This window comes from Centroberyx affinis, unplaced genomic scaffold, assembly GCF_046629955.1.
Source record: "Centroberyx affinis isolate AG114_WGS23_722 - 3 ecotype Tasmania unplaced genomic scaffold, CSIRO-AGI_Caff_v1 ptg000555l_1, whole genome shotgun sequence".
In the NCBI taxonomy this organism is placed as follows: domain Eukaryota; kingdom Metazoa; phylum Chordata; class Actinopteri; order Beryciformes; family Berycidae; genus Centroberyx; species Centroberyx affinis.
In genome coordinates, this window is record NW_027279199.1 from 125,751 (window position 1) to 150,684 (window position 24,934).

General features: G+C 41.1%; 2 protein-coding genes across 5 annotated transcripts; both read left to right on the forward strand.

The window, feature by feature from the left end:
* The first annotated feature begins 395 nt into the window (after positions 1-395).
* Positions 396-13,271, forward strand: elapor1 (endosome-lysosome associated apoptosis and autophagy regulator 1). Of its 2 annotated transcripts, none has more exons than XM_071518140.1 (22): positions 396-447; positions 2,460-2,580; positions 2,776-2,956; positions 3,117-3,264; positions 3,352-3,432; positions 3,598-3,703; positions 4,374-4,523; positions 4,817-4,905; positions 5,142-5,319; positions 6,530-6,658; positions 7,242-7,332; positions 7,472-7,577; positions 7,686-7,823; positions 8,438-8,701; positions 9,362-9,538; positions 9,825-9,975; positions 10,443-10,536; positions 10,736-10,837; positions 11,360-11,486; positions 11,587-11,765; positions 12,249-12,414; positions 12,512-13,271. In XM_071518140.1, the coding sequence occupies exons 1-22, from the start codon at positions 436-438 to the stop codon at positions 12,596-12,598; spliced, it is 2,877 nt and encodes a 958-aa protein (XP_071374241.1). In that variant the 5' UTR covers positions 396-435; the 3' UTR covers positions 12,599-13,271. The 2 variants fall into 2 exon arrangements, with proteins under 2 accessions (XP_071374241.1, XP_071374242.1); XM_071518141.1 differs by having other exon boundaries at positions 407-447; positions 7,239-7,332.
* A 787-nt stretch (positions 13,272-14,058) lies between these two features.
* On the forward strand, positions 14,059-24,876 carry mapk14a (mitogen-activated protein kinase 14a). Of its 3 annotated transcripts, none has more exons than XM_071518137.1 (12): positions 14,059-14,434; positions 16,083-16,212; positions 16,454-16,512; positions 18,345-18,456; positions 18,644-18,673; positions 19,049-19,096; positions 19,209-19,323; positions 19,451-19,522; positions 20,359-20,438; positions 22,141-22,219; positions 22,554-22,727; positions 23,466-24,876. In XM_071518137.1, the coding sequence occupies exons 1-12, from the start codon at positions 14,316-14,318 to the stop codon at positions 23,531-23,533; spliced, it is 1,086 nt and encodes a 361-aa protein (XP_071374238.1). In that variant the 5' UTR covers positions 14,059-14,315; the 3' UTR covers positions 23,534-24,876. The 3 variants fall into 3 exon arrangements, with proteins under 3 accessions (XP_071374238.1, XP_071374239.1, XP_071374240.1); XM_071518138.1 differs by lacking the exon at positions 20,359-20,438 and adding an exon at positions 20,933-21,012; XM_071518139.1 differs by lacking the exons at positions 18,644-18,673; positions 20,359-20,438 and adding an exon at positions 20,933-21,012.
* The last annotated feature ends 58 nt before the right edge of the window (positions 24,877-24,934 follow it).

Sequence of the window (24,934 nt, forward strand, 5' to 3'; positions counted from 1 at the left end):
GAAACTGTGGTGAAAATGTAAAGGTATTACATGTCCCGTGAGTTACAGTAATAGGCTATAAGGCTCTCTTCAACGCGTCAGCAGATCCAACACTGACTCTTCAACTGCCCGCACCATTTATGTTGTCTTCAAACATGAAAGACGACCACAATAGAAGACTGTTTGATTAAATAAAGAGCATGCTGGGTTTACAGAGAAGCATTTAAGTGATCAATCAGAATAAAATCAGACACCTCATCCAGTCACCTCCCTGTACTCCCTTCTCTCAGTGCAGCCCGCCTCCCCCCCCCGCCGGGCAGCAGCTCCACCTGCGGCTCAGGTGTTTCAGCTCCAGCAGCAGAGCAGCAGTCTGGGGAAGCGACGATGCAGCGAGGCCCGATCCACCTGAGCCACTTTCTGTGGCTCCTTTTTGCTCCAGCTTATGCGGATTTGCCCATGTGCAAAGAGGTGAGGACATTTAACACTGCTGTCTTTGTTGTGTTAGCCTATCATGGTGTGATTTGTCTATTTTGCTTTGTTATAGCCACGTTAATATCACTCATAGGCATGGAGTATAATGTTTCAGAGAAATTTCAAGTTGCATAGATGTTTCATCAGGCCAATTACTAGAATTTTATAGAAGCAGGCTTGCTGTGCAGTTGCTGTGGAAATTCAGTTCAAAATACATTAAAATATCAAACTTAAAGTTTACAAGAGCAGAGAGCTGAGACATGTGGGAGTAAGGATAAGCCTGATGTGCTGTCTGGAAAATATTCATATGTAGGCCAAGATTATGTTTATTGTATACAGCATTTCTGACTATTTTGGAAGACAACTGACCTAAACATCCTTCAGTTACAAGTACCAATGCAATGAAACTTGTCTGCTGCTTGCCATTTGCTTCACATCCAAAATAAGCCATTCATATTTTTACTGTAGGAATCACAAATAGTTTTATTCAAATTTGTATCACTGGAAGAAATCCTCTTGATCCTCTCTGCTCTTTATAGTGAAGCACATAAAATAGCTAGGATTGGCCTCCCTCAGTTAAGTGATATGTGTGGGAAGTGAACATATGTTAGCCTAGCCGGTATCTGTTTGAAGCATTACATCATTCATTTAGCTGTGCTTCCTTTAGTGTCTTCATGGTCATGTGCTTTTTGTGTTTTACCAGACCAAACACCTTCAGCAAGTCTGCCGCCTCTCCTCTGACCGACTTTAACGTCTAAATATTTGCATAACAGCAGCACCATTTGATAGTACTAAAATATTTGTTTTTTATCAGTACACTCTGAAAGTTACCTGGTAGTGTATGTCATAAAGATATCATAGTGGTGCCTTATCTAGTGGCATGATGTGAAACCATAGCCGTTAGAGACAAGTTACCACAAGAGACCTGTAGCCTTTCATTTCAAGGTGAGCGAGCTTAGAGTGCGATTTGGGTTACGGACGCGGCAGCAGCTTTTTTCACCAGGTGAAGTTGTTTTCTGACACTACCAGTCATTTGACCATGAGACACAGCGGTCACAATGTCCCGTTGCCTTGGTTTCCTCATGTTTGTATAGAGGAGGCGATGAGGCCCGGAGCGCATCTCCAATTTGATGCATTTTTACATCAAATCCTCCCACCCAGACCCATGTTCATCTGATACCCCAACCACAGCTAATGTAGCAGCACTAATCAAAAACACAAGCTCACAGGAGCATTCACTGCTGCTGTGCTTTTGTTAACTATTAATCCCACGTGGCTGTGTGTGTGTGGGCTTCAGTCTGCTAAGTGACCTTCTTGGAAGACAGAGTGCACCGATACTGACCACTGACCAAATGTTAAGATTATCCTCTCTGCCCACTCAGCATTCATGGCTCGTTTCACAAGGGTTAAGATCAACAAGATAAGCTTCAACATTATAATGCTGCACCCCAAATTACATTATTATAGGTGGGGCTGTGTTTGTCAAACACCGGCAGCATATCAAACACTGACAGCAAAAAAGTAACATCTGAACTCCTGCTGTCTCTGTGGAGCAACAATGCCCTGCAACAACTCTAAAATTAAATGTTTACAGAAGGATTGGACTAATCAGCAGTTTCCCCCCTTGGCAAAGTAAATAAACCCCGGAGGGAGTCTTACTGGTACAGAGTTGTCGCACATCCTTGATGAGGGAGATTAAGACAACAGGTGAGACGGCCTGCTGGGTAAATATTAGCCCCAGCTTTTATTTGGAAAGGAGGCTGGCCTGGTTTAGTGAGAAATTCCACAGGTATAAAACAGGTATAAAATCCAGTGGCGTATGTTGTGAGTAAGAGCCCAACTTGTACATTTTGCTGTGTCAAATGCGTGCTGACTTGCATCCTTTATGTATTCTTACAGAGCTGCAGTGGATTTGAAAGAGAGCTTCTGTGATCCCAGCCTTGTTGACTTCATTTTTTTTTTACTTTATCAAGCTGTGTGAAACCCCCATCTGTGTTCTCTCCTTGCAGTCCGATTACCACTTTGAGTACACAGAGTGTGACGTGCTTGGGTCACGATGGAGAGTGGCTGTTCCCAACAAAGCCAACACATGCACAGGCCTCCCAGATCCAGTCAAAGGCACTCAATGCAGTGAGTGTCCCTCTTACTTTATATATCCTCTCCATGCCCTCAATGCATAATCAATAACCCTAACCCTAACCCTATAATAGCCAGATTGTTACATTTGAATCACTATCTGTTCCTTACCACATGCACATCTCCATGCCTTTCAACTGAGACCGCTCTTCTCTCCCTTTGCCCTTTTTTATTCCCTTCTTCCTATAGCTTTCTCCTGTAGTGAAGGGGAGTTTCTTGACATGAGGTCCCAGCAGTGTCAGAAGTGCGCAGCAGGTACCTACTCCCTGGGGACCGGTGTGGCCTTCGATGAGTGGGGCAGCCTGCCGACTGGCTTTGTCACCCATGGGATGGACACCAATGGCGGAGAAGCCCACACAAACTGCTCCAAGTTAGTCCGCCTCACACATTTATTTTTTTGAGTGAATAGTTTTTGCTTGATACAGGTTTCACACCTAATTCAACAACACACTGATCTAAGCTTGAAGTATTTTCTCAGTTTCATGAAGCTCGTCAAACTGTTGCTGATGTCTGCTGCTGATGTTTTTTAGCTCGACCTGGATACCAAAGGATGATTTCATAGCCTCAAACACAGATGAGTGCAGTGCAACTCTGTCCTACGCTGTGAACCTGAAGAAAGCCGGGACTGTGTCCTTTGAATATTCCTACCCGGACAACAGTATCTACTTTGAGTTCTTTGTAAGTGTTTTACTGTGACTCTCTGTTGTAAGGTGGTTATGTTTAGGGTTAATATTTAGTGACCTCTGGCTCATTTCTCCCTCTCAGGTCCAGAACGACCAGTGCCAGTCTACAGACTCTGACAACCGGTGGATGAAGATATCAGAGAGCGACTGGAGCCACTACACCGTACGTCTGACTGTAGCTTTAAGCACAAAGCGCTTCATCACACTTGTTGGCATGCGGCCTGTCATTTGTTGGAGAATTTGGACGTGTATAGCCCTCATTTTTTTTTTTTATCTCTGCCTCTCTCTCTCTATCTCTTTCTTTCCTTCTCAACTTCACTCTGTGCAGGTACAGCTGAACAAAGGCACCAATGTCCTGTACTGGAGAACCACTACATATACAATGTTCGACAGTGCTGTCAAACCTGTGCTGTTAAGAAACATTGCCATCTCAGGTAGAAACAAAAAGTTGCTTAACATCTCCTTTTCTTATCTCATATCTCAAATCTCAATATTGTATTAATTTAGGATCATTGATATCTGAATTCTTACTCCTGAACCCCCCTTAGGAGCAATAAAGAGATGCACATGAGAATATACGTACATCTGCATTAATTATAAGTGCTTGAGACTAATAAAAAAAAGATGTTAAAAAAGAGATCTTTCTCTTTATTGATCCATTAGAGACTTAGAATAGATTGAATGCATGTTAAGACACAAGAGCTAAATGACAAGCATGGTATACCAGAAAAAGGTATAAAAAAAACAGAAAAAGCCAAAAGCCAAAAAGGCTTGTTTCTCAGGTGCAGAATTTCAGAAGTTTGAGAAAATGGTCAAAATCTCAGGCTGATTTTAAACAAAACTCATCTCTGTGGAGAAGTAGAGGAGATCTTATTTAGGAAATTGCTTTCCTCTGGGCTATTTTCTATTTTCTGTGTTCTTTGCCCAACTGGCTCTTTTCCTTTTTCAGTCTGTTATTAGTTATAGATCAGAAGATTCCAAATGCTCAGGTTGGAATTTACTGTGAGTGAAAACTTTGCATGAAGTAGCAAGTCTTAACATCTGCACACTCCTCACCTCCTTTGTTCTGTTAATGATTACATGTTTATTGATGGTTTCATCCAGGGGTTGCCTATACGTCAGAGTGTTTCCACTGTAAGCCCGGCACCTACAGTGCAAAACCAGGATCAGCCCGCTGCACCCCCTGCCCCGCCGATTCCTTCTCCAATAAGGGAGCCACTGTCTGCCACCAGTGTGAAAAAGACAAATACGCAGGTTTGCTTTGCTAATACTTTGTCCACAAAGACCAGTCATATCACTGACCAGTCTGTTTCTTTAACTGATTTTGTCTAAACTCTTGGAGATATGCTTAAACTTACAATCATTTAGTACATCACACGTTTGCATGTCACCACACAAAGGCAAGGCGATCTACATGCAAATATAGACTGGTTGAGTGGATACAAAGTGTGTGTAGGACTTGTGGTATCAGTGGATCTTAATGTGAGCTGTGTGTTTTCCCTTGCACCTGCCGGCTGTTCCCCCTGACCTGGCTTCTGTTTTTCCAGAGGCTGGTTCAGGCAACTGTAAACCAAGACCTGCGTGTACAAACAGTGACTACTTCTACACCCACACTCCATGTGATTCCAAGGGAAAGGTAATGAGGGAAAAGCTAACAACATATGTGGAGGTAGCGTTCACGGAAGTTCAGGAGAGGTGAAAACAGAGTACTCTTACACTGTGAAAATCCTATTTTAGCATAGTTCAGTCCACAGCCATCTGGTGCAACTATTAGGTTTCCGTAAATATCAGTTGTCTGGGCTGATTCTGTTAACCACAGAGCCATCAGCAGCATCTTTCATGTATTCATTTTTCTGCTGTTGTGTGTCTCAGACCCAGCTCATGTACAAATGGATCGAGCCTAAGATCTGCAGTGAGAGTGTTACAGGAGCAGTGAAGCTGCCGGCCTCGGGGAAGAGGCAGACTTGTCCTCCATGTAACCCGGGATTCTTTGTCACCAAGTCCTCCACCTGTGAACCCTGCGCCAGCGGTTTCTACTCCAATGGAACAGGTGCAGATCCAGTACACAATGTGCTCCATCTTCACTCAAATATATGTATGGACTTTAGCTTGACCACCATGCATTTGTGAGTTTATCCAACATGGTTTCAAAGGGTTTCATCAGCACGATCATAGAATTTCCCCAGTTCATTGAGGAGCATGTAATCCTTAATCCTTGAATTTAAGTTAAAACATGAAAATCAAAAAATGTACAAAGTTACAAGGTTTTCACATGACAACAGGGATATGTAATATAAGCCTGAGAGGCTTTTTTTGCAATATTGATGGACTCACTGTACCTTACTTCGCTTATTACATGGCTACTTACCAAAGATGTTAATCATTTGACACAAAATACTGATTTAAAATTGTTTTATTAAAAGCTGAAGTTATTTACAAGCTTCTGCCAAAAAATAGTCCAGCAGGACTGTCCACAGTGACCAAGGAGTAACTTTTTGGCCCAAGGTTGATTAGAAATCAACAGAACCAACCAGACTTATTATGACTAGATGAGAAACAGTGATATATGAAACAATGAGTGATATACAAGATTCAAGATTCAAGATTAACTTTATTGTCCCACAAAGTGGAAAATTTGGCTTGGGCTTTCACCCATGCTGCAGCCGTAAAAGACAAAACATTCCACATACAAAAAAACATACAAAGATGTTAGTAAGTCAAGGTTCCTAAAAGCACCTATAGACAAACAGAAGAAACAAACACATCAATAAAAGCAAAGATCTGCATAAATCTCCAGTGTCCATCTTGGCATCGTCCTTTTCTTATCTGCCACTATTTAAAAGTTTTATTGACACAGGGATAAATTACTTTTTAAATCTATTTAATCTGCAACAAGGGACTCTGAACCTCCTCCCAGAGGGCAGTAGCTGATACTCAGCATGTACAAAGCCACAATAGTTTATTTAGAAATAACAGACCTCAGAATGCATTCATTGGCCAATCAGAATTGAGTATTCAACTAAGCCATGTGATAAATACATACAGTATAACACTGAAAACAAGTAAAAAGAAATGACTTGAAATTATAAAGTGATTCCACATTGACAGTTATGAATTTGCATGTTGATAAAAGCTGAAATGACGTGGATTTATTGCTGGATCACTCCTATTGACGTGTTCAGATCCTCGCAGCCCCACATTTCTGTTTTGACATGCCCATGCAATATACTCTGACACAATAACACATCATGCGTTGACAGCCTGCGCCAAGTGTCCTGTTGGCACGGAGCCAGAGGTCGGCTTCGAGTACAAGTGGTGGAACAGGATGCCCAGCAACATGAAGAGCTGGGTCTCCAGTCAAGAATACAGCAACTCCGACCGCACCACAGGTGAGAGACTTCACTCACATACAAGACTGCACACTGCACTACAGGGAGGTCGACTGTAATAACCTCACAGTATGTGCTCAATAATAATCATAATCATAAAACAAAAAAAATTAGAAGCACTTCAAAACAAAGCTGCTTTACAGAATCATTAAAAGAGGACAAAGGATAGCAAAAAAAGCACAAAATTAACACAAAAAGCAATTACACATCTGAAAGTAAGTATGTATATCTAAAGTAGGTAGGTATATACTGTATATATGTAAAGTATGTAAAGTAAAGTATGTAAAGTATGTAAGATAAGGATAGGAGAAAGAAAGGACTCCCTCTTTCTTTCTCCTGTAGGATCAAGAATAAAAGATAAGATACATAGCTCGTAAAATAACAAACAAAACATAAAACGAGGGATAAAATGGGACATTATACAGAAGCCTGTTCATAAAAGTACGTTTTGAAGAGTGATTTAAAAGATGATACTGATTTGGCTAGCCTTCGTTTCTCTGGCAAGGCGTTCCACAGCCTGAATGATTGTGTTTGTGTGCATTGCTGGGATATAACTATGTTATTATGTTGTTTGTTACAGCAGCATGGGAGGTGGCTGGAGACTATATCTACACCATCTCTGGGGAGCAGGACTCAGACTACATGACGCTCTCACTCAACGTCCCTGGATACAGGTGAGGTGGAGCAAGACACAAAAATGACACAAAAAAGGCTCTCTCTATATACTGTATACTGTATCTACCATAAATGTCAGCTGTTATGTGATGTTGCACCTGTAAGAGAGGTTTCATGAACTGCAATCTGTCTCCCAAGGCTGCCTCAGTCCATGGCCAAAGACAGCGAGAGGAGTGAACTATCTCGGATCACCTTTGTCTTTGAGACCAAGTGTACAGCTGATTGCGCACTTTACTTCATGGCGGTGAGGGAAAACATCACGACGAATGTCTTCAGGGTGTGATCCCAGTATAAAGAAAAAGTTCAGTTTGACATGAGTATGAATATCTGAAGCGAGTGTGTTCCTCCCCAGGGTTATAACCAGTGGAATAACGATGTGGTGGAGCAGTGGAGTGGCAGCAGCAGGAAGCAGTCTTACTCCTACCTGATCCAGACCAACTACACCACCAGCTTCACCTGGACTTTTAAGCGCACAGGGCAATATACCACGGTGAGACAGAACCACACGCCCCAAATATCACTGCTGAACTATGACAACACCACAATTAACCTTAAAACAAAGCACAGACACTTTTAAAGATCCAGTGTATTGATTTCAGCTCAGTCGGGAAAGGTTTGATATTGATTTCTAACACGATGAGCTTTGTTTTATTCATGTCGTATGCCGTAGAAATATCCAGTGTTGGAACTTCGGCACCCAGCAACAATGGAGATTTTGGCTATTTTGACAAGTAGTTGGCTGGCTATTGTCTGACAGAATATGGGGCACCTCATTATCTATGCATAGTATTGACCAATCAGAGCATTCATTAAAACGTGGGTGTAGGTGACATCATTTACACCAGGAAGTAGATTGGAATTCTAAATCTATTTGGTTCTGTTGACAACCAGAAGGAGAAAAAATCAAAATAATTTGGGTAATTTTACATTAACAGGTTTGTTAAATTATACCATGACATTGAGAAATGCAACTGTCATTGCACTGGACCTTTAAGAAAAACATGTTTCACATTGCATTATGAATGGAAACCCAAACTGACTGTTCCACTGTGTGTGTAGAGTGGCAGAGCTGTCGATTGGTAACTAGCGCTTCCCTTTCTCCAGGAGAGAAAGTACAGTTCTGATGTTGCCAAGATCTACTCCATCCATATCAGCAATGTGATTGGCGGTGTAGCCTCCGAATGTCGTCACTGTGCGCTGAGGTCTGGTAAGACCGGCTCCGCCTGTGTCCCCTGCCCAGCGGGACACTACATGGTCAGTGGCACCGGAGTGTGTAGGAGCTGCCCACCAAACACCTTCATCAGGGCCGAGCAGCCTGTAGGAGAGGCTGCTTGTGTTCAGTGTGGACCGAACACAAAGAGGAACAAGGTAAACTCAACTCAGACTTCACCTTGTTAGCTAAACTAGTGCAGTGCCTGTTCGAAACATGCCTGTTCGGAACGGGCCGATCGCTTGGCCTCCGGTATTGCTGCTTGCAGCTTTCTCGAGAACCGCTCATCCAAACAACTTCACACTCGACACTGCACGTCCTTGGGTCCCCAGCGATACGCCGCCAAGTGTGAAGTAGATCGGACGAACGGTTCTCGAGATATGCGAAGGACACCCATACAGACAGAGATTCCTTGCTTTATAGTATGATTTCCATGTCATAATATACACCTATTTAACGGTACATGCCAAAAACACCATACCATTTTATTTTAGTTTCTTGTATTTTTATATCAAAACACATTACTTCCTGGAACAGTCATCATACTTCCAATTAAGTATGTAGTAGGAAGTATGATGCTCTCAAAATGACATTTCATGGGGACTTTAAGATGTCAGTGTAACTTCATGTACTCAACTCTATATATATCTATATCTATATCCATATCCACATCTATATACATATCACTATATTTTAACTGAGGATATATAGTACATTTCATTGTATTTTTATAGCTCATCTACTAAGTGTGATGTGTAATGACGAGCCTGACGTCTCTATATTTCTATTCATATTACTGATTTCTTCCCACCCTGCAGGCCCACTCAGCTTGTCTCAGTGACTGTGTGTTGGATGTGCGGAGCAGCGGAGGAGCGCTGCTGCACTACGACTTCTCTCCTCTGGCCAACGCCACCGGCTTCCAGAGCAGCCCGCGCTTCACCAACAGAGGCCTGAGATACTTCCACCGCTTTAGTGTGGGTCTGTGTGGGAAAGAGGTGAGACCAATCCTGACATAAATAAATAAATAAATAAATGCACAAAAAAATACAGGAAAAATACATCCTGATGCTGAGGGAAAAATAAATCCATCTACGGCGATAACAATTAATTTACGGATGAAAAATAAATGTCTTTATTTTATTTTTCCTGCTTAGTTAAGAATTTATTAAGTGCTTTATTTATTCATTTATTTGCTGATTACTTTGTGCATTTATTTATTTATCTATCAATCAGTATGTCAGGATTGGGATTTCGTACTGAAACCCTGTGCTTGTCTTACAGAGCAGAGCGCTGGCAGCCTGTGTGGACAATGTGACAGAGAGCGGGAGGGAGGTCAAAGGTTACGTCTGTCAGTCCACAGTGGTTCCCTCTGACATCCGGGGCCAGAGTGTCGTCTCCTCCCTGCCCTTCATTATCGGTGACACGCTCATCGGTACGGGCTGAATGCTGCTGCATCCATTACTACAAATAATAGGCTTGGTTTGAATTTCAGCAACTAATTAACTACTTATTGATTGGCTCTTGTAAAACAGACCCAAAAACCTTTCTCTCTGCAGAGAGGTATTTTCTGCCACCTGATAAATAGTTTCCCACTGATTTTACCCCAATTACATAGCATTTTGCAATTTACTTATATTGAAAAGCATGTTATATAAAATGCATTACTCTTAATATTATTATTACTACTAGTAGTAGTGCTGCAGCTTCTATTACTATTGCTACTACATGGGTTAGCATCTGTTGTAAAGTCTGACAAGGTGTAGGATCAACTGAACTGACTGAATTATACTTTTCAAATGACATTGTGCATTAAATTTGTGTGCATGAACTACATGAGGTTACGATGTGTAATTCTGGTATAGAGTAAGTCTACAACATATCTGCTGTTTCTGTCTGCAGGTGTAACCACTGATAAAACCCTGAGTAACATCTCCTCTCTGGAATCACTATTCCCTGCTGCGTCCAGCCTGCCAGACGTCATATTCTACTACAGGTGAGGCTACTTAAATCATGTTTAATTTATTTTAATTCATTCATTTTCGGTTGTATATATTCAACTGTAGCTATTTGATGCTGGAAGTGTATTGTTTAATTCTAAAATTAAACAAATGCAAAAGTAAAAATTACCTTTAATTTCTAAATATACCACATGGTTGAAGTTGACACCGTTACATTCCACCTTATGTGTGCAGGTCCAGTGAGACGACGCAGGCGTGTAAAGATGGCCGGTTGACCACCATCAGACTGAGATGCGATCCCACAGTAACGGCCAAAGACCACATCACCCTGCCAAGGTATCTGACACCGTGACTGCTCTGAACTTCTGACCTCTGAAGTCATCCGCACATTTGGTTTGGCGCACACACACACACATCACAGCGGATAATACTTGGCACCGGCTTCTCACATACTGACCTCTCTGACTCTGAACTGTGGACAAAGTGACCTCTTGGGGATAATTTATGGAACTACAACTATACTGTCTAAAGTCTGGGTGGACAAGCTTCTGCCTTCTCTTTGGAAGAGGATTAGATCCACGTGACAAATGCATTTGAGTTCTGAGATTAATCCTAGAATTCTCAGAATAAAGTCAGAATTCTGAGATTGAAGTCAGAATTCTGAGAAAAAAAGTCAGAATCTCAGAATTCTGAGTTTAAAGTCAAAATTTAGAATTCTGGCGTTATTCTCGGAATTCTGACTTTAATCTCAGAATGTGGACTTTAATCTCGCAATTATCACTTTATTCTCAGAATTCTGAGAGTAATCTATCTTCCGTGTTCCTGACTTTCTTGCCTCTACTGTGTTTTCGTCCACAGTAAATGTTCGGAGGGGACGTGTGACGGATGTTCCTTCCACTTCCTGTGGCAGAGCCAGCATGCGTGTCCACTCTGCACCAAAAACCACTACAGAGAGATTGTCAGTGCATGCATCCAAGGAATACAGGTAGTGCTGCACAGGCATTGACATATCAATAACAAGTTATTAAATGCTATGTTAAATGCTATATGACCAAACTATTTGTGTGTGTGTGTGTGTGTTTCAGAGAACCACCTATGTATGGCAGCAGCCCCTGCAGTGCCACGGTGGGGAGTCTCTACCGGCACAAAAAGTCAGCGCTTGTGTGACTCTGGATTTCTGGCTCAAGTTTGGCGTTTCCACGGGAACGATCGCTGCTGTGCTGCTCATCAGCATCAGCTGCTATTTCTGGAAGAAGACACGCAAGTAAGACTACTGAGCTGTGCCTCTGCTGTCCTTTAGTGCTTGTTGTTGAACCACTGATATACATATTTATTTATTTTTTTGTGACAAAGTTTTTCTTTATTTTTCTTCCATATGAGTGATACAGGCACCTTGACAATAACATCAGATAGAAAAAAGATAAGAATCAATCAGAGTAAATTGCAGGGTATATAATAGATACTAATAGATAATAGTACATATTATTTATTTATTCTTTATATTTGTGTTTGTTTTGTTAGAGATGATCTATTATGTACCCTGATATACACAATTTGAGTTTTTTTCAGCTAGTCTGTATATAGTTGCCATTTACATCCAAGATTAAATTCTTATCAAGGTGCTTATAGTAGAAACAAAAATTAAAGCTAAAACCTAAGCTACGAGTGTGAAAATTCAGAAACCATAAGAAACTGTAACCTGTCAGAATCCTGCAGTTTGTACCAGATGATCATCCTCTGTCCTCAGGCTGCAGTATAAGTACTCCAAATTGATAATGACCTCTGGGGGTAAAGAGTGTGAGCTTCCAGCTGCAGACAGCTGTGCAATCATGGAGGGAGAGGATGCAGAGGACGACCTCATCTACCTCACCAAGAAATCCTTCTTCACCAAAATCAAGTCCTTCTCAAGAGAGGTCAGTAACCCCGTCCCACTCCACTAAAAATAGCTCATGTTGAGAAGAAACTCAAAGCATCTATTCATGCTAGATGTTGTTATCGATGTGTTCTCAGAGGACATCGGATGGATTTGACTCGGTTCCGCTGAAGTCTTCATCTTCAGGCCTGCCCAGAGATGATGATGACTCCGATGACCCTTAAATTAGAGGAGGAACAGATCCTTCTATCAAACCCTTCTACCAAGGCACCGAAGAAGTGTTACATGAAGGGTTTAACATCAGTGCATCTCTGATGGATGATCTCCATTGGGTCAAAGAAAACCCAAGCAACGTTTAGGATTTTAAAATCAGAGATATCTTGTGAATGCATTTTATTTATTACACATTTATTACAAAAGATATTGGTTCATTGAGGGATTTTTAAAATCATGTCAAGAGATAAGTTTTTACTTAGTATCATTTGTCATATGTTAGGTTATCAAAACAAATACTAAAATACAAAGTCTCCATATTGGGGATATTTTTTAAGTCCAGGCTGTCTTTCAAAATTATCTTAGAATCATAGAGGAACTGTTGACGTTTACTTTGGAGTAATGCTCATAAAGTTAATTTTTTTGTAGATGTGTGAACTTGTGTACATTTTACTGTGAGTGTGTATGTCTCATACTGCATTGTTTTTTTTTGTTTTTTTTTTATTTAAATTCAGCCATCTTATTCTGTTGTTATGTTGTTATGTTGTTATGTTGTTATGTCTTTGCTATGAATGTTTATGAATGTTATGTTTAACAAAAACTTTGATAACCTATTCTACTGCACCATAGCTTGGTGTCCAGCCCCTATGGATCGCAGTTTTCAGCACTCTTCGAATTTGCATGGCAATTCACCATGCAAATTAGAAGAGTGCTGAAAACTGCGATTCATAGGAGCTGGACACCAGGCTAACTGCACCAAAGATTAAGGTATAATTGTCCTTTATTATGAAATAAAGACATTCTTTACAACAAAATGTAAACAAATATGTATCTCTAGGAATTACATGAGACCTCTAATGCTGCCTTCAAGTGCTCCTCGTACGCTCCTTCAAAGTTGGGAATCAGTCGTAAATATGACTTGATGTGCTTTCAAGTGCTCTTTATCATAAATAATAAGGTGGAACTTCTAACAAAACCAGTTTTTTGGTGGCTGTTTTAAAAATCAGATGGAACAGAGCTACTCTTTGCACTGCAGCTGCAGTCAAAAGAAGAAAAATGTCATGACATGACAACTAAAGATTAAACAAAGTGCAAAAATAGAAACACACAGTACTAATTATTTATGTAGAATGCCAAACAATTCTATAAATTATACAGAGATAATAATGCAATACATCATTTTTACCATCAGTTGTTGACACAGCTAAAATAAGAATCAATCAGAGTAAATTGTAGGGTACATAATAGATATAATAGATATAATAGATAGGCTACTATAAACGTCATATCTCGGCCAAAAAAAAAAATCGACGTTTCCAATCGTTTTTACCACTTTGTTGGTCTTTTCATGTGCGCTCAACTCCGAACTGTAATGTTTCCGATAGCACCTGAAAGCAGCATGAGTTTGTGGCCTCGTCTGTCCCCTCGGCTCGAGAGCATAATCTCGCGAGACAATGTTGCAACAAGCGGGGCGAAATCTCGGGAACTGCGTGCAACTGGAGCAGGACAAATAGCGTTTTAATTTTTTACAACGTGCATGCAAACAACGATTCTGCAACATTTCGCGAAGACTACATAGATTATCGAAGATTCTGTACAAACGAGGAACATTTCTTAGGTGTTGGTTTTACACTTGGGGAAACTTAACTCGGGCTGCACGGCTCAAACTAGGCAGCCACTTCACAGCAAGGAAAAGCAGAAGTCAACTTGGTGGGTTGTTCTGCAGGAATGTCGCAGAAAGAGAGACCGAACTTTTATCGGCAGGAGGTGAACAAGACGATTTGGGAAGTGCCGGAGAGGTACCAGAGCCTGTCTCCCGTCGGCTCCGGAGCTTACGGATCCGTGTGGTAAATCCCGTTTCTTACGAGTGTGTAGCCTTGTCAGCCCCATTCATTTAGACGAGGCCTGCCCTGCTGCTGCTAAAGTTAGTTAGCTCTTCAGTTTCACTACCTAGCTAACGTTAGCTAGCAAGGTGGAGCCACGATGTGCTTTTGAACAAGCAAACTTATTTATTTGTGCTCGTCCTCTTAACGGCCAGTGTATTGACTTCATATTGCCGACTTGTAAGAAGTTTAACGAGCCTCATTGCTCATATCTAATGTTATTCTCGCTAAACAAGGTTGCAGGAAACGGTGAAGTTATAGCAACTAGTTACAGAAAGCAGTTAGAAAAGTAGGGAAGAGGTTGGGATTCTGGTTAGTGCGCATGTTAGATTAGTGTTTCTTTTTGTTTCCAGACGTTACTGTAATGACATTTGATAAGAAACTCACATTTTTAATATGTTACACTGGTAAAGTCAGACCACCAGTTGATGTAGTCTGAGCTAGGTAGGGTGTATGAAGTTAATAGATTGCGTAATGTTAAGGATGACATGTGATGTGTGTTCCTGTGTCAAACTTGACAACTACACATCTTACAGATGACATTGTATAGATAGCTCTACAGATAGTATTTTAAGAAACACCACATCTGCAGCAATGAGGCATCTGCATTAACAGTCGGGTAGAGATCCTTTAATTTAATAACACCGACTGATTGTTTTCCTGGTAAGGTGGATTTCCCGAATGCTGCTTGGTAACAGGATAAGCTTTAGCAGGATGGGCGTTATAGATTCAGATGGACCATTTGCGTTGGTCTGGTGATTAAATAGGTTGTGTACTATCTAGGACACAACATTGTCGGCATTAAACTGTTGTTTTAGTGGGCAGATGCTTGTTTTGCACATGGAAGCAGACAGCTGTGCTGTTGCTAGGCAATAAGATAATCTGTTGCTGGTCAGATTACCATCAGCTCACCAGTGCATTGACCATGTTTTTTTGCACACAGCACACTTGACTTGTATTGTCAGTGTTGACATGATGGAGTCTACCCTAACTGCTGTGAAACCATTTAATTTGAAATGACACTGTACAGCTTTCATTTGTGTCTCTGTTAAAATTGATTTGAATGCTGTTTAGACACCACACGCACATCAAGAAATATCCATTAAAAAACACTAATCATCATTATATGTTGCTGTCTTAGAGGACTCTGTTGTCTGGGTCCCAGCAGTAGTCATATGCCACTGCTTGGAGTGACCGTACCCATGACTGTGGTTTGGCTAGCTGAGGTTTACCAGCAGGAGGAAGTGCAAGGGAGACAGTTCTCCCTTCAGTCTGCCTGACAGACTCCAGGCAAGGCTGGTCCCAATGTGCTGAGAGATGACATTTTCTGCTGATGTCGCCCGTTTCCCCAGCCTTCAGCACCTCTTACAGCACCTAATTTGGTTTCAACAGCAAACTCGGCCCACTCTGAGCCATCTGAAACCGCACAGGTTTTCTCATCTGCCTAGAAATGACAATCTTGCTCTACTAAAACAAGTCTGCAACATCGTTCAAAGTGTTCAGCAGACGTGTTGATCATTTATGAGTTTAATTCTTGTTGCATGGGAGAAGGGTTATTATGAGACACATATTGATTAATAATGATGAAGTCTATGCCCCTTTTTTTTATCAGTTCGTCATATGATGAGAAGACTGGCTTGAAGATAGCTGTGAAGAAACTCTCTCGGCCATTTCAGTCCATCATCCACGCCAAGAGAACATACAGAGAGCTACGGCTGCTTAAGCACATGAAACATGAAAATGTGAGTCTCTTTCTGTTTTCCCACTGTTGTGTCCTTAACTGAAAGGTGTGGCTCTATACAGACATAAAAATGAAACAAGGCTCTGTGCCATGATACCTGCTTTGTTTGTGCTGATCTGGTTATCCAGTGCCTCACAATGTCTGTGCTTGAAAAAATTTGCGGTACAGTAAGTATGTTGTTAAGTATGTTGCCCATTGTTGTTTGCGTTGTTGACATGGCTGTTATTTTGTTGTTGTTGCAGGTGATTGGCCTCCTAGATGTCTTTACCCCTGCTACCAGTCTGGAGGAATTCAATGATGTGTAAGTTGATTGTGTTATTGTTTTTTAATATCTATATTGTAATCCTTTAACCTGAAGTTTCCCTCCCCACCTCCATTGACTCAGGGTCAGGGTGTCAGTGTAGTGAAACAACATTTTCTACAATATACTGCCTGTAGTTTCCCTGTAGCAGACAACTGTGGCCATGCCTGGGAAACACCTGGAGGCCGGCCAATAGACTAAACAGAGAGGAATGTTTCTTAGACTGTCCAGTCTGGTAGTTATTCAATCACTCACAGCTACAACAGTAGTTTCACCTCCAGCTTCCTTCCCTGTGCTGTCCAGGTTCCTGGCTTTGTGAAACATAGCCTATTTGTTGGCAAGCAGGCCCTTTATTGTTTGTTGTTGTCGAAAGTCATTGGAAATGGGAAGTGGACAGCTAGACGGTGACTCAGTCCTGAAAAGTTTGCGCCGCCTCCCCCGCTGTGTGTGGATGCCAGAGGCAGAATGTCAGACGTTCACGCCTGGGCCTGCAGCAGGGGTGCACTGTGCTAAGCTCCGCCTCTTTTTTTTACCCCCGTCATACCCCTGAATAATCTGACTCCCACCCATACAGTGTGCAGTGCTGCTTAGCTACATGACTATTTCACATCTGACGTCAGAATGAGCTGTTGATGGCATTTTTTTTTACAGCTTTTTTGCAGAAAAACAATATGCCCCACATTTCCATTCATTCCCTACTCATTACTTGTTCATATTAAGGATAGAATGGTACTTTGAAGAAGAATGGACCTTTTCCTTGCACTCTCAGCAGTTGTAGCCCTGTTTATGTTGCCCCACTGTCTCAGATTAACATGATGTCACAGAGGACTGGAGGCTATACAAGGTCACTCATGTAGACTGTGTGTGTGTGAGACTGGGTTTATGGCAGTGAAAAAAGTAGACAAATAGAAGAATAAATGTGGAGTCAGAGGTTGTTCACCCTTCAGCTCTGCTATTTTCCGTCCTTACACATCTGTTTGTCTGACACATCTGCTGGAACATGGGAAGTGTTCTGCATGCAGTGTGCTATCCAGGAAAAACCTAGGATATTATGCAGGTGCTGTAACTGCGGTTCCCCTCTAATCTAAAAATATAGACTGACTCACACACCGCCATGGCGAGGCTCCTCCGAGCTCCGGCCCTCCTCCTGTTTCTATAGGAGAGAGGAAGAGAGGTCAGTGGATCAAGAGGGATGAGACGTCACTATTTATATACTTTTTTCCGAACTCTGGAGTGCGTCTGTGTCCCTGTGTTGGCTTTTGATGTCACGTAGAGGAGGGGCAATGAGGACAAGTTCAAGCATAACCAGGTGCTATTTTAAGGTCTCACTGGCTGCTGTATGAGAATAGAAGGGTATTCATGAAAGGGTATCTGTTGAGCAGCAGCCTGACGGAGCCGGTGCATGGCTCTGTGTGTGTGTTTTGGCTGAAAAACTGCTCCTGTAGCATCCTGTTCTCGCCCTCCTCCTCCAAAAGTGCTTACCACCGTTTGGGCTTTCTAAACGCCGTTGGGATTAGATTTGAATTATCCACTGATGCAGTCCCATTAAGCCCACTTATCTAGGCGTGCTGTTAAATGACATTCCATTTGTGAAGGGCTCGGCCTATTAGGGCCTCTGGAGAGGAGTGCGAGTGCAAAGAAGTAGCAGTTAAACCGGTTTGAGCTCACACAGCCGTATGGAAAATTAGTTTCTGACTGCAAAAGACTCTCACTGCAAAAGTAATAACGCTCATTTATGTCTATCTTGCCTTTTTATGAACTGAGAAAAATATTGACCTGCCTTCCAACAGCTGTGTGGTTTTATCTGTGTCAATCTCTTTTGTGATTGGCAGGTATCTTGTGACTCACTTAATGGGGGCGGACCTCAACAACATAGTGAAATGTCAGAAACTCACAGATGACCATGTGCAGTTCCTCATATACCAGATCCTCCGGGGGTTAAAGGTGAAGCACCTTATTATGCTTTGTAAACAACAGTTAAGTTGGACTAATTGCAAGAGCAGTGTTTTGCACATAATACTGCAGTGTCACACACCTCTTAGCATTGCAAACATTTCTGTGGTGGTAGATCAATACAACTCATAATTGATGATGTAACTTGATGCCAGCGCTCTCCTCTGTCTCTCCTCAGTATATCCACTCAGCAGACATCATTCACAGAGTAAGTGCCACGTTTGATTTTGTCCGCTGTGATTCAGCTGTGAAATGGAAAATGGTCACTTTGTCTCTTGACCCAGTTTGAAAAAGAAGTGTGTCAGGGTTTTATGGCATCTTCCACATGGCAGAATCAGGCCTGTGTCTTGTGCAAACACTGAAGGGAAGGGAAGTCGTAAACAGGACCTTTATGTTGCACTGTGTTAATGTAATACTGCTATTTTAACCTTAAAGCAAACAAAGGCAGGCAGAGTCAGAAAGTAGTAATATCACACCAGTACAATATTATGTATTCTTCAACAGTTACAGACACATATCCACAGTTAAGCTCATCACCTGAACATAAACAACACTAATTCACAGTTGCGTTTTCTCCCTCCAGGACCTGAAACCCAGTAACTTGGCTGTTAATGAAGACTGTGAGCTGAAGGTCGGTGAACTGCAGCTCTCATTCAAAACGTTGGTTCATCCTGAATCTGCCCGGTGTCCGGCAAGGCTGAGGTTTTTGCAAACACTGACGCTTTTCCTTTTCCTTTTCTCAGATCTTGGACTTTGGTTTGGCGCGGCACACCGACGATGAGATGACTGGCTATGTGGCCACCCGCTGGTACCGCGCCCCAGAGATCATGCTGAACTGGATGCATTACAACATGACAGGTAGAGAGAGACTTCTGTTGCTCAATCAGTGACTTTCTGTTTCCATAATGTGTCATGATAGAAGAGTTGTTTGTCATTGTGGAATGCTAAAATCTCAAGTTTGTGTTTTGCTTTTCCTGTGTTTCAGTGGATATTTGGTCAGTGGGGTGTATTATGGCAGAACTTCTCACTGGAAGAACTCTTTTTCCTGGTACTGACCGTATCCTTTTCAGTTGAGGATATATAACCATACATCTTCACCCTCTGAGCTCCCATAGTGGGTTGCTGAGACTCTGACACACCTTTTACATAGTTGTGGAAGCACTGATTTATGATGCTTACAGCTTTTTGCAGGTACAATAGCAGAAACTGATCTCCGAGGCTTCTTTTCTATGTCTTCTTCTAATAATCTTAACTCTTCTAATGCTTTTTCACTGATTTCTGCTTCACTGCTCCTACACGACGCTGCCTGAAATGTGTTTTATAGACTTTATAGATATAACGCAGCTGCTACCTGTTTCCACACTCCCCCTCTGGCTCAACACATACCCTCTGCTGTAATGTTTCCGCTGGCGTGTTTCAACTCTTCCAGTGTTGTCAGTATGCATCCTTGGCCCGGGTCCATTTTCTACCTATGCCACAACTAGTCTTTGTATGGGCATATTAATCTGCAGTCTTTGTCCTTGTTGTTTTGTTTATCTTTCTCTCCCCCTGCCAGTGTTTTCACACTAACAACTGAGCTCTTAAGTAGCTATACAGCAGGGTTGCACACCATCTCCTCTCTGTTCTCCTGTTGTGAGCTGCCAATGTAAAATTCACGCTGCTTCCACAGATTACATTGCAAGTTCTTTTTCTGCTCTTCTCTGTACAGTTTGAGATGTGGCTTTATAGAAACCGTTTTCTTGTGTCACATCTGGTGTGTGGAATATAGTGAATATATACTGAAAGTAAACATCTTGGGTCATATTGGTTTCACAAGGCAGATAAAGACTAACAAGTCAGATTCCAAGATCTCCCTTGTCCAGCTCCTGGTCTTCCTTTACCGTGTGCTGATAGACATTGATCAGTTGAAGCTAATCATGCTGCTCGTCGGAACGCCAGGGCCCGAGCTCTTGATGAAAATATCTTCAGAGTCTGTGAGTTCAAAGTTATGCAAGGTCTTTTTCTCCCTAAGTTGCCAAACATTCCACTCTGCTGTGCATCAATGTGTGATTAATTATCTGCTGCCCAATTTTCAGCATGCTTTGCACCCTTCGACTTTGTGGGTTTGTTATAACATGCAAGACTTGGTTTCTGCCTCTTTACCTGAGTGAATGAAGTGATATCTGCCATAAGACTATTCTGCCACAGGTGATTAACTTGGGTTCTGTCTTTCACCGACTGACCCGACTCTTCTTTAATCTCATAATGTAAAGCATGTTGTTGTGTTGTTTCCTTCCTCTAAATCTGCCGACCGCTAACCGGCCTCTCTTCGCTTTTCTTCTCACACGTTGCCTCAAAGCTTGGAGTTTCCTGTTCACACCAGCCTCGTAGGGCAACTAGAGGTTAGCCCACACAGATTTAGATCGAGAAGCTGCTTCTTAACCAACTCTGCTCTATCGCTATACTCCCCTTGACCCAAGCTTCGTAGATATAAACCAGCTTCAGCAGATAATGCGTCTGACAGGAACGCCCCCAGCATCTCTAATAAGCAGGATGCCCAGCCATGAGGTGAGCAGGATCCACAGTTGCTTTCTTTAGGCCAGACCAGCAGACCAGAGCAGGACCTCAGGCCTTCTGTAGCGCTCTTCCCCTGGGCTTGTAAAGCAATGCTCTTGCTCAATATCCTTTATCTATGCAAAACATCCCCTGCAAACAGTATAGTGATTAGTGTTTGATAATAACATTTCCATATATAGAATTCAGTTAACGCTAACATTTGGTGCCAGAATTGAATTGCACTTAATTTGATTTAACTGAAATTGTTTTTAGTAATGAAGCAAACAATGTTTTTTTCTTTTTTAACTTTAATTACAGTAATTGAGTGGTGTTTGACATGCTTGCTGCATGTGATTGTAACAATGACTGCCATGAACTGCTCCTAACCTGTTGACTAAAGCAGCAGTCACAACAGTAGTGAAGGCATTACTATGCTTGGCATTTCACTCAAACAAGCAATAGCAAAGCTTGTTTTTTTTTTAGAATGACTTTGAAACAGTTAAACATGCACAATGTGTACAATAAATAGGCTTCGTAAGATCTACAATAACAACCAAGTTCCTGCTTATGATGGTTACTAACCACATTGTGCTGTGTTAAAGATACTTGGCTCTGAGGTGTTCTTTCTTTTTTTGTTCTCTGTTTGCACATTCGTGAAATCTTTGTCTTACCTCTCAACATTACTCTTTGTGTGATTCACATATAATGTTATTGTTTCAAGTAATAAGATAAATGTCATTCTGCAAACTAGACTGATTTGTTTTCTAATAAGGCAGAATATGCTTGGTAAAGTTAATACACTGGAATTTGTTTTTGTGTCACTGGTGGAAAGACAAATTGACAACTCAGAGTTTCACAGTACTAAGTGGCAGTGCCAGATATAGAGTAGCTTTGAGACCAACACATTACTCTGCATGTATACATACAGTATCTATGTACATTCAATATACAGAATACAGTATAGTTGCAGCTGTCGAGAAGTGTAGTGAGTGCGTCGCCGTCTACTATGAGGTTGTTAAGATGAATAGAATCAGTAGCATGAAATAATCTCTGAGCATTATCGAACGGACAATACACAATGTGGGAGACATGTACGTAGCTCCTAGTGGGAGTTGACCTTTGAATTACATATTTTCCCAGGCCAGGAACTACATCAACTCCTTGCCACAGATGCCTAAGAGGAATTTTGCTGATGTGTTCATTGGTGCCAACCCACAAGGTAATACCAGAAGAACCAGGCTTTTCTGAACAGAGGGTTTTATTGTTGAAATGGATCAGGGCCTCTGAAGTGCATTTTAATTTTTCCCAAAATTCCCTTAGCACTGCATCCTTAATATTTTCTGGCTATACTGTGACTGATGATGCTTGATATTATATGATGAATCTAAACCTCGTCAAACCCTTGTATACAACAGAGTGAGTAGAGGCAACGTTAGGCTTTATCTAAAACCTTGCAGTTGCTGGTATTTCATGTTATTCCACTAGAATGATGACACATGGACCGTAAATACTGTTTGTGATGCAGCTATGTTTTTTTTGTTTTTTTTTTATAGCTGTGGACCTTCTGGAGAAGATGCTGGTTCTGGACACAGACAAGCGGATCACAGCGGCCGAGGCTCTTGCTCATCCCTACTTTGCCCAGTACCACGACCCAGACGACGAGCCTGAGGCCGAGCCGTACGACCAGAGCTTTGAGAGCCGCGAGCTGGAGATCGAGGAATGGAAACGTATGTGTAATCATTACTAACCAGTGTACATCTTATAATGTAAAAACAAAACAAATCTCTTAATGGTCTGAAAGTATTCATTTTAGTCGTGGAATGAACCTATTCATGGGACAGGATTCCTATGCAAATCTGTAGAAATATGGAAAATGTATTTGATAACTTTCAGGTCTTGAAAAGCTTGAAAATATCAGAAAAATAATCTCCAGCTATAGCATGATATGGCCTAGTCATACTGCCCAGCCATTATCAACATGTATTACACTGAACACCACCTAAAATCCTCAAATTGAGTCAAGAAAATAAAGTCTAGGTCCTAAAGTGCTTAAAATCGTTTAAAATTTAAGTACTGGAATACCTGGAGAATAAGCCTGTTATGTGGGGAGGTGCTTAAAAAGAAATAAATTGAAATAAACAAATAAATAAAATGTTTACAGTGTTTGACAGAATGTCAAACACTGTAAACTGTAAGTCAAAACATAGAAAAGAAGACCAATGTATTCTGGGAAAAATGACTTAAAAGCATGTGAACATGTGAACCTGTGATATTAAAGCATGGTGGTTGTTTAAAATGCAGTAAGGTTTTCTTAAATGTTTCTTGCTTTTGTGTGGAGTCCTTATGAACAGAAAAATAGTGGTGGAAAAAGTAATTGAAACTTCTTGAATTTGATTTGATATCGTCTGTATGAACCCTGCTGATATATATTTGGATTTAATATTTGCATTTTCTCTTTCTTACAGGATTAACCTATGAGGAGGTGGTTAGTTTTGAGCCGCCTATCTTCGATGGAGACGAAATGGAATCATGAGACGCGCTACACACATCGACCCCAGCATCCAGCGATTTGAAATCACCGTGAAGATGAGCATTAGTATTACACAAACTCTCAGACACAGTTTTATCAGAGTGCCTACAAATCTTAGTCAGTCTTTAGCATCAGAGAATACATTTCTCCACGATTCGTTCTTGTAAGGGGATCATTACCAAAGTGGGGATAGGAAGAGCTTGACCAATTATCATTATTATTATTTATGAACCACTAATATTAATGGTCTATTGCTGGAAAATGTCCTGCATCAGTTCTTGCCGATAGCTGAAATAGTTTTATATTCTTCTGAAGTTTTTTTATTTCGACTTTGATGACTCTTCACTGTGACACTCAGAACATGAGATGCTGAAACATCCGGACCTATAGCTGTGCTATTGTGCGTTACAAATTTGCTATTGAATAACTTATGAATTGCTTTTAGTGTCTATCGATTGAAAAAAAAAAAGGAATATGCTAGCCTGCCACTCGCTCTGCCAAGCTGTCACACATAGCACTGTGTCACATGCATTTGTAAAATGACCGTTGAATGATCTATTTGTCTCAATTATCTACATCAAAGTTCCCATCTTTAAAAAAAAAAAAAAAAAAAAAAAAAAAGAACTTTGGAGGGCATTCAGACCTGTGAGAGAAGTAGGATTTATGTCTGTTAAATGCTTTTAGGTGTTTCACAACATGAGGATGTGCCTGTTCTCTGTAATCACTGACTGTTCGGTGCTCACCAGTAGAAATTCAGACATATTTTCTATATTGTTTATTTTGATAGTCTAGTAGCCCTCAGTCAAGCTCCTTTCCAAGGTGAGGAGTCTTGTCTGAATAGAAAACTAAAAATGAAAGCCCTAGGACTCCTTTTAACATCCATATTTTGGCTACATATTTAAATCAGATGGAATAATCTGAGCCTCTGCCGTTTTTAATTACAGTGCCATTCAACAAGGCACCGAAATCGAAAAATTATGTATTTGTGGGTACATGATCTACTCAAAAATATGTAAATATCTGTTCCATATATTTTTTTAATCTTTGACTTTTTTGTGGTTTGTTATGTCATTAAGCAATCACTATTAGCATGTACATCATTTAAAGTCCTTGTGTGTGTTGGTTTACAGGAATTTGAAGTGTCATGCTAAAACTGCTAATAGAAATACTGCTTAAATGTCTAAAAGAATGAGGGATTTAGATGTATTTATACTTTGTGGAGGTGGTATTTATAAACAACAATCAAAAGACCCCCTTAAACTATTTTCAGTCCAGCAGAGTAACTACTATCATCACGCCTTTGTTTATCAAAATAAAGACTTATTTTTAAGAGTCCCAAGTTTTTTTCTTTTAAATTGCCAGGTGTTCTTCCACAGGCATGTTTCACTGTTTAAATTCAAAACT